The sequence below is a fragment of the Bombina bombina genome, chromosome 2 (genome assembly GCF_027579735.1).
Source record: "Bombina bombina isolate aBomBom1 chromosome 2, aBomBom1.pri, whole genome shotgun sequence".
In the NCBI taxonomy this organism is placed as follows: domain Eukaryota; kingdom Metazoa; phylum Chordata; class Amphibia; order Anura; family Bombinatoridae; genus Bombina; species Bombina bombina.
The window spans coordinates 340,728,465-340,738,448 of NC_069500.1; the positions used below are offsets into that span (position 1 = coordinate 340,728,465).

At 37.0% G+C, this 9,984-nt stretch overlaps 1 protein-coding gene across 2 annotated transcripts in view; it reads right to left on the reverse strand.

The window, feature by feature from the left end:
• Window positions 1-9,984, reverse strand: part of PTPN11 (protein tyrosine phosphatase non-receptor type 11) — a 147,177-nt gene that overhangs the window by 88,490 nt on the left and 48,703 nt on the right. For both annotated transcript variants that reach the window (XM_053701697.1, XM_053701696.1), the window contains exon 7: window positions 8,497-8,593. In XM_053701697.1, the coding sequence (XP_053557672.1) occupies window positions 8,497-8,593 (97 nt within the window). The remainder of the gene's footprint in view (window positions 1-8,496; window positions 8,594-9,984) is intronic.

The following is a 9,984-nucleotide window of genomic DNA, read 5'->3' on the forward strand; positions in this document are numbered from 1 at the left end:
GGAATTCACAACCTTAGGTAAAAATGCAAATTAAGTCCACAAAACCGCCTTATCCTGATGAAAAATCAGAAAAGGAGACTCACAAGAAAGAGCAGATAATTCAGAAACTCTTCTAGCAGAAGAGATAGCCAAAAGAAACAATACTTTCCAAGAAAGTAATTTAATATCCAGAGAATGCATAGGCTCAAACGGAGGAGCCTGTAAAGCTCTCAAAACCAAATTAAGACTCCAAGGAGGAGAGATTGATTTAATGACAGGTTTGATACGAACCAAAGCCTGTACAAAACAATGAATGTCAGGAAGATTAGCAATTTTTCTGTGAAACAGAACAGAAAGAGCAGAGATTTGTCCTTTCAAGGAACTTGCAGACAAACCCTTATCCAAACCATCCTGAAGAAACTGTAAAATTCTAGGAATTCTAAAAGAATGCCAAAAGAACTTATGAGAAGAACACCATGAAATGTAAGTCTTACAAACTCGGTAATAAATCTTTCTAGACACAGATTTACGAGCCTGCAACATAGTATTGATCACTGAGTCAAAGAAACCTCTGTGACTAAGCGTTCAATCTCCATACCTTCAAATTTAATGATTTGAGATCCTGATGGAAAAACGGGCCTTGAGATAGAAGGTCTGGCCTTAACGGAAGTGGCCAAGGTTGGCAACTGGACATCCGACCAAGATCCGCATACCAAAACCCGTGTGGCCATGCTGTAGCCACCAGCAGTACAAACGAACGCTCCATTATGATTTTGGTAATCACTCTTGGAAGAAGAACTAGAGGCGGAAAGATATAAGCAAGATGATAATTCCAAGGAAGTGACCTTGAGAAACAATGTTCTGAATCCAATGATTTTGAATTGAATTGATCCAAACATCTTTGAAAAATCGTAGTCTGCCCCCTACCAGCTGTGCTGGAATGAGGGCCGCACCTTCATGCGGACTTGGGGGCTGGTTTTGATTTTCTAAAAGGCTTGGATTAATTCCAGACTGGAGAAGGCTTCCAATTGGAAACCGTTCCTTTAGGGGAAGGGTCAGGCTTCTGTTCCTTATTCTGACGAAAGGAACGAAAATGGTTAGCAGCCCTAAATTTACCCTTAGATTTGTTATCCTGAGGCAAAAAAGCTCCCTTCCCCCCAGTGACAGTTGAAATTATAGAATCCAACTGAGAAACAATTTATTACCTTGGAAAGAAAGAGATAGCAACGTTGACTTAGAAGTCATATCCGCATTCCAAGATTTAAGCCATAAAGCTCTTCTAGCTAAAATAGCTAAAGACATATACCTGACATCAATTCTAATGATATTAAAAATGGCATCACAAATGAAATTATTAGAATGTTGAATTAGCTTAACAATGCTATACACATTATGATCTGGTACTTGTTGCGCTAAAGCCTCCAACCAAAAAGTTGAAGCCGCAGCAACATCAGCCAAAGAAATAGCAGGCCTATGTAGTTGACCTGAACATAAATAAGCCTTCCTTAGATAAGATTCAAGCTTCATATCTAAAGGATCTTTAAAAGAAGTACTATCTGCCATAGGAATAACAGTATGTTTAGCAAGAGTAGAGATAACCCCATCAACTTTGGGGATTTTTTCCCAAAACTCCAATCTATCAGATGGCATAGGGTACAGTCTCTTAAACCTTAAAGAAGGAGTAAATGAAGTACCCAAACTATTCCATTCCCTAGAAATTACATCTGAAATAGCATCAGGAACTGGAAAAACCTCTGGAATAACTACATGAGGTTTAAAAACCGAATTTAAACGTTTACTGGTTTTAATATCAAGAGGACTAGACTCCTCCATATCTAATGCAATCAACACCTCTTTTAATAAAGAACGAATAAACTCCATTTTAAATAAATATGAAGATTTGTCAGTGTCAATATCTGAGGCAGAATCTTGTGAACCAGATAGATCCTCATCAGAGATAGATAAATCAGAATGCTGGCGGTCATTTAAAAATTCATCTAATTTATGAGAAGTTTTAAAAGACCTTTTATGTTTACTAGAAGGAGGTATAACAGACAGGGCCTTCTGAATAGAATTAGAAACAAATTCTCTCACATTAACAGGAATATCCTGAACATTAGATGTTGAAGGAACAACAACAGGTAATGGACTACTACTAATGGAAATATTGTCTGCTTTTGAAAGTTTATCATAACAACTAACACAAACTACAGCCGGAGGAACAGTTACCACAAGTTTACAAAAAATGCACTTAGCTTTGGTAGAACCGACATCAGGCAGCAGCATTCCAGAAGTAGATTCTGATAGAGGGTCAGACTGAGACATCTTGCAATATGTAATAGAAAAAACAACATATAAAGCAAAATTATCAAATTCCTTAAATGACAGTTTCAGGAATGGGAAAAAATGCAAATAGAATAAGCCTCTAGAAACCAGAAGCAAAAAGAAACCAAGACTTAAATAATGTCAAAAAAACTGGCGCCAAGTATGACACCCACAATTGACACATTTTTTGGCGCCAAAAACCGTCTGCAACAAACACGAGAGTCATAGATGACGCAACTACGTGAAAACTCTTGGCGCCAACTAAGACGCCGGAAATTACGTCATAACGTCGACAAACGTAATTCTCGCGCCAAAAATGACGCAATAAATTATAGCATTTTTTGCTCCCACGAGCCTAACAGCCCGCAATTTAGAAAGAAAAGTCAATTTGAAAAATTTTCAGGTAAGAAATATTTTTAGTCATATGCATTTCCCAAAATGAAACTGACAGTCTGTAAGAAGGAAATATACTGATTAACCTGCATCATGGCAAATAAAAGAATAAAACATATATTTAGAACTTTACATATAAAGTGCCAAACCATAGCTGAGAGTGTCAAAAATAAAATAAGACATACTTACCAAAGACACTCATCTACATATAGCAGATAGCCAAACCAGTACTGAAACAAGAATCAGCAGAGGTAATGGTATATAAGAGTACATCGTCGATCTGAGAAGGGAGGTAGAAGATGAATCTCTACGACTAAAAACAGAGAACCTATGAAATAGATCCCCGATAGGATAACCATTGCATTCAATAGGTAATACTCCCTTCACGTCCCTCTGTCATTCACTGCACTCTGAGAGGAAATCGGGCTTCAGCATGCTGAGAATCGCATATCAACGTAGAAATCTAGCACAAACTTACTTCACCACCTCCATAGGAGGCAAAGTTTGTAAAAACTGAATTGTGGGTGTGGTGGGGGGTGTATTTATAGGCATTTTGAAGTTTGGGAAACTTTGCCCCTCCTGGTAGGAATGTATATCCCATACGTCACTAGCTCATGGACTCTTGCCAATTACATGAAAAAAAGGAATATGCCACCACCAGCATGTAAAAAGTTGGTTTGCCCACCTCCAGACCTTTTCATAGGTTATTTAGATTTCATAGATATCTACTAAACTGTCTTGTAGCTAGGAGTGTCTATAGTAACTTACATTCTGATGCTAATGACTATGTTTATTTGAATTATAATCTTGTTAAGTTATTATTGGTGTGGTTGTTATCCATACATGTTACAGATCACTAGTTAAGCCTCATCTTGAATATTGCATACAGTTCTGGAGACCATATCCCCAGAATGATATAAATAAACTAGAAAATAGCCAAAGGAGGGTTACTAAAATGGTATATGGTCCAAAATATAAAATGTACAAAGAAAGACTCTATGATCTAAATATGTATAGTTTAGAGGAGAGAAGGGAAAGAGGCGACGTGATAGAATCCTTCACATACATGAATGGACTTAATAAAGTGGAAACTGAAAGAATTTTCCATAAAAAAATAAAATATCTTAAGTTATGTAGCAGATTCAGGAGAAATGTGAGGAAGCAATTTTTTTTTTTTTACAGAAAGGGCAGTGGTTTCATGGAATAAACATCCAATAGACGTGGTAAACACGAAGGGCCAGATTATGAGTGGAGTGCCAACAGTTACGCGCAAGCGATAAAAAGATTATCGTGGGTGTTTCACTTGTATTACAAGTTGAAAGTAAGCGTGATAGCTAAAGTGTCACAAATCACATCAAGAATACATTACAAAGTACACTTTACACTCACAACACCACCATCTAATAAAAAAATGTAAAAAAAATATTGCACACAAAAGTTGTAAAGGCGCAAAGATATGAGGTCTCAGTTGTTAGAAACAAAAAAGCAGGCATAAGGCTTTAACATTGAGATACATACATATACATCTCTAAATATATATGTGTGTGTGTACATATGCATTTATATGTGCATATATGTATTTACAAACTTATAAACACATATAGAAGGGCATTAAAAACATGTACAATCACATTTATGCAATATTCACATTTAATAAAGTGTTATACTGTGTATTTACCGTATGTTCGGCACATAGCAGAATATCTTCTGAGTATTTATAAATAGATATTCATATATATATATATATATATATATATATATATATATATATATATATATATATATATATATATTTGTATAAACGACAAGAAATGAACGATCCAAAATGGTGATATGCAGTAAAAGATACCTTTATTTGTGGTCAAACGCAAATCTCATACAGAGACCAAACAGCTCTAGAAACATCCTACACATTTCATGCCGACAGGCACTTCGTCAGGGATAAGTAACACCTCCCTTTTCCAACCTTAAATAGCATTACATGTGTAATTAACCCCATAAAGGGCAAAATACCATTTTGAAGAAAACAATTCACTTCAAGTAAATTACAAATAATATTAAATCAGAATAAAGAAAATTCTAAATATTGACATTTTAGCTCCCAGCTTAATAACCTGAAGGGAAGCATCTGTAATAAAGGACCTTAATCCTATCCTGGATTTCTTAGAGGGGAGTGTCTGTCCTAATGGATTCAGACAATGCATCAAACCAGTATGCGGCTGCACTAGTGACCGTAGCAATACAAACTGCGGGTTGCCATTGTAAACCCTGGTGTACATACATCTTCTTGAGTAACCCCTCTAACTTTTTATCCATAGGATCCTTAAAGGAACAACTATCCTCTATTGGAATAGTAGTTCTCTTGGCTAGTGTGGAAATTGCCCCTTCCACCTTGGGTACCGTCTGCCAAGACTCCTTGATAGAATCTTCTATAGGAAACATCTTTTTAAATATAGGGGATGGAGAAAAAGGGATACCCGGTCTCTCCCATTCCTTAGCAATGATCTCTGTAGCCCTATCTGGTACAGGAAATACCTCCACCATGGAGGGCACGTCAAAATGCTTGTTTAGCTTACTAGACTTCTTAGGATTGACTACAACGGTAGTGTCAGAGTCGTCCAGGGTAGCTAAAACCTCCTTAAGTAACAAACGGAGGTGTTCTAGCTTAAACCTGAAGGATATAACTTCAGTATCAGCAGGAGGAATTACACTGTCTGAGATTTCACCCTCCAATGCTACCGAATTATCCTCCTCCTCAGGCTTCTGGGAGGGGGCATTTGAAATAGCAACAACTGTGTCAGTAACCTCGCTTACTGATTGTTTACTTTTCCTCTTGCGCTTTCCCTGCAGCATGGGAAAAGCAGACAACGCAATAGAAACCGCAAAGGACATGAGAGAAGCGATGTCTTGCAAAGTAACTACAGATGGAGTAATGGAGGAAGCGCAGGGCACTGGCTGTATAGACACTTGAGGAGGAAGCTGCAGCATATTTTGAACATTATCAGAAGACTCCTGAACAGCATCCGCCCTAGACAATGTAGGCTCAGAAAAAAGTCTATCCCTATAATGTAAAGTTCTCTCAATACAGGAGGAACAGAAAGGGATTGGTGGTTCAACATTAGCATCAAAACATTAAGAACATGTAACATCTTGCAAGGCCTCTTGGTCCATCTTTATCCACCACAAAAAAACTGAATAATTAGATAGAAGTTGATATTTTATTAAAAAAAATACCTCACAGAAAAACGGTTACTGTTCCTTTAAATCTTTTAAAATAAACTGCTTTATTTTTCAGCAAGAAAATAAAATAACAAACAGTAATGAAATACTCTGGATACCTTTACACCTCAGCTTAACTTTGCTGAGGTGCTTGCTTACCTGCCTAACACCAGAGATTAATTTATTCAGATAAAGTCTATAATACGCCCAAAAACTGAGACAAAGTCTTCCGTGTCACAGAACACAGAAACTATGAAGGGGAAGTGCGCAACAAATTTTGGCGCTTCCGTTAGCCCCGCCCATCGTGGGCATTACAAGAAAAAAACTTCCCTCAAGTCTCTTTTTTTTAAAAAAAAAAAAAAAAATACATAGTAATGCCGTTTTCACTTAAGTTAAAAAACACCACCTCTGAACCTGCTCCTCATCCCCAGTGCCTACTATTACTGCCGATAATAAATACTCTCCAAGTCATAAGAGAATTCCTTTATGTCCCAATTTATATATATTAAAGTGCCATCTTTTATTCTAAATGAAGATCCCAGAAAAAAACCTTTGTAAATCTGCCCGGCAGCAAGGCAGCTCACTAGGTTTGAGAGGTATGATTCCTCACATGGACCTGTGGAAAAAAATGCAAAGACTGAATAATCTTACTCAGGCTTTAGGAAATAGGGCAGCATTAGCATATGGGAGACGCAGTGACGATTATACCCCACAAGTTCCCATTGCTCTAAAGCCACAACTGCTCTACTGAAGAGACTGATATGGACTACAGCTACACCCTAGAACAAAGCAGCACAATCTTGCACCACTTAAAAAATAATAAAATCTTGCTTGAAGAATCTTCTTTTCAACACCTAACTTTACCACTTCCTTGTCCTAACGTAGGCAAAGAGAATGACTGGGGTTAGAGGGAAGGGAGGTGATATTTAACAGCTTTGATGTGGTGCTCTTTGCCGCCTCCTGGTTATGACACTTTTCAGCATTTTGAAAACACAGTTTACTGTAAATGCCAATAGCACAAATACAATGGAAGCCAATATGAGTGTCTATAAATTCAGTCAACTTTGGTTAAAGGGACATTATACAATAGATTTTTCTTTGCATAAATGTTTTGTAGATGATCCATTTATATATCCTACACAGGTTTTTTTGTTTTTTTTAAATGTATAGTTTTGCTTATTTTTTAAATAACATTGCACTGATTTTCAGACTCCTAACCAAGCCCCAAAGTAGGGCTGCAACAACTAATCGGTAAGATTTACCATAAAATAGTTGTCTAAGAATCTCATTATTAATTAGGCTGTCAGCGATTAGTTGGTTAATTACACAGCACCAGCTGCTTCAATTCGATATTATATTCATATTGTGCAAACATTTTTATTTTATTTTTTTTTATTTTTTTCTATCCGATTAATCGGATGATTATTGTCCGATTAATCGGATAGAAAAGATTAAAAAAAAAAATAAATTCAATTTTTTTTTGCACAATCTAAGTTGCAGTAGATCATCAGATTAAAGCAGCTGGTGCTGTGCAACTGACCAACTAATCGCTGACCACCTAAGTTTTAGGAGAATACTGATGTATACCTACTCCAGCTTGCTACTGTTTGGGTAAAGAGTTTTTTCATATGCAGAGGAAGGGGGAGGGAGGAGTCTCTGCTTTTTTTGATATAGAACGACTTGCAGTGGGTGTTCCAGCTAACCTTTTAGACAGTGCTAAACTGGGAGCTACTAAGGAAGTTTTTAAACTGTTATATACTGGATTTTTAGATCAGTATCTGTGAATATTATTCTTTATAGTAGTGTCTATTACATGCAGTTAAATGAAAATTGAAGTATATTGTCCCTTTAACAATCGTTGAATCTAAAAGGTATGTTTTACAATATATTGTCTTTTATTGTTTCTTTTCATGTGATTGTCTCAAGACATTCAAGTGAGAGATTAAAGGGACATGAAACACAAATATTTTCCTTCATGATTCAGATAGAGTATGCAATTATAAAAACAACTTTGCATTTTACGTCTATTATCTAAGTTGTCTTTTTTTCTCTTAGTATCTTTTGTTGAAAAGCATACCTAGGAAGGCTCAAGAGCAGCAATGCACTACTGGGAGCTAGCGGCTAATTGATGCTGCACACATATAGGTTTCTTGTCAACGACTTACCCAATGTACTCAGCTAGGTTCAAGTAGTGCATTACTATCTTTCAACAAAGGATACCTAGAGAATTCGGCAAATTTGATAACCAAAGTAACTTGGAAAGATCTTTAAAATGGTATGCTTTATCTGAATTATGAATTATATAAAGAAATTATGAATTATATATTGTTATTTTTGCTATTGGTATTTAAGGTAATCTTAGGTATGGAGTTTTCTTCCAGTAATAGTTTGCTCTGGGTATTTTGGGAGTTTCAGCTATGGATCAATAGAAGATAACATCATTTGCTTTTTGGCCTCCCTAGGAAGCATGGGACGAAGCAGAATTTTTACACAAAAGAACAAGCTGTTTAATATCCCAAAAATCTAAATGTCCTCACCAAACTGATTTATGGTTTGTACTCTCTCATTTCTAATACTTACAAGGTAAAATATTCTTATAGCGATTCTTGTTTTTGTTTTCAGGTCTCTGTCCTTCCTTTCGGCTGTACAAGAGTTTGCATTCCTGCTGCTGTAAAGTCTGGAAAAATAGAAGTAAAATACATAAAAACTTTCTAGCACCTATGTCACGGAACATTAAATCTGTCACTTAAACCAGATGCCACCTGCAGTACTGCTAAAACCTGAATAATTATCTGTCAGTCAAAGTTAGGAAATCCTACGCTCTCTGCACTGTGATTTCCAAATATTCAGAGAGCTAGCAATGCAATATACACAATATAACATGGCAAAACTGACCTTATGGACACAGAAATACCTCCTCAAATTACACACAAACCTAATTCATCTTTTATTTAAGAAAATTTGGGGAAAAAAATAAAACGAACTTGGAAAAAACTAATTTCATAAATATAATTAGCAGTGTTGAAGGACCAGTAAACAGAGTAGATTTGCATAATCAACAAATGCATGATAACAAGACAATGCAAACGCACTTAGTCAACTTCAAAACAGAATTTATGTTTACCTGATAAATTTCTTTCTCCAACGGTGTGTCCGGTCCACGGCGTCATCCTTACTTGTGGGATATTCTCTTCCCCAACAGGAAATGGCAAAGAGCCCAGCAAAGCTGGTCACATGATCCCTCCTAGGCTCCGCCTACCCCAGTCATTCGACCGACGTTAAGGAGGAATATTTGCATAGGAGAAACCATATGGTACCGTGGTGACTGTAGTTAAAGAAAATAAATTATCAGACCTGATTAAAAAACCAGGGCGGGCCGTGGACCGGACACACCGTTGGAGAAAGAAATTTATCAGGTAAACATAAATTCTGTTTTCTCCAACATAGGTGTGTCCGGTCCACGGCGTCATCCTTACTTGTGGGAACCAATACCAAAGCTTTAGGACACGGATGAAGGGAGGGAGCAAATCAGGTCACCTAAATGGAAGGCACCACGGCTTGCAAAACCTTTCTCCCAAAAATAGCCTCAGAAGAAGCAAAAGTATCAAACTTGTAAAATTTGGTAAAAGTGTGCAGTGAAGACCAAGTCGCTGCCCTACATATCTGATCAACAGAAGCCTCGTTCTTGAAGGCCCATGTGGAAGCCACAGCCCTAGTGGAATGAGCTGTGATTCTTTCGGGAGGCTGCCGTCCGGCAGTCTCGTAAGCCAATCTGATGATGCTTTTAATCCAAAAAGAGAGAGAGGTAGAAGTTGCTTTTTGACCTCTCCTTTTACCTGAATAAACAACAAACAAGGAAGATGTTTGTCTAAAATCCTTTGTAGCATCTAAATAGAATTTTAGAGCGCGAACAACATCCAAATTGTGCAACAAACGTTCCTTCTTTGAAACTGGTTTTGGACACAGAGAAGGCACGATAATCTCCTGGTTAATGTTTTTGTTAGAAACAACTTTTGGAAGAAAACCAGGTTTAGTACGTAAAACCACCTTATCTGCATGGAACACCAA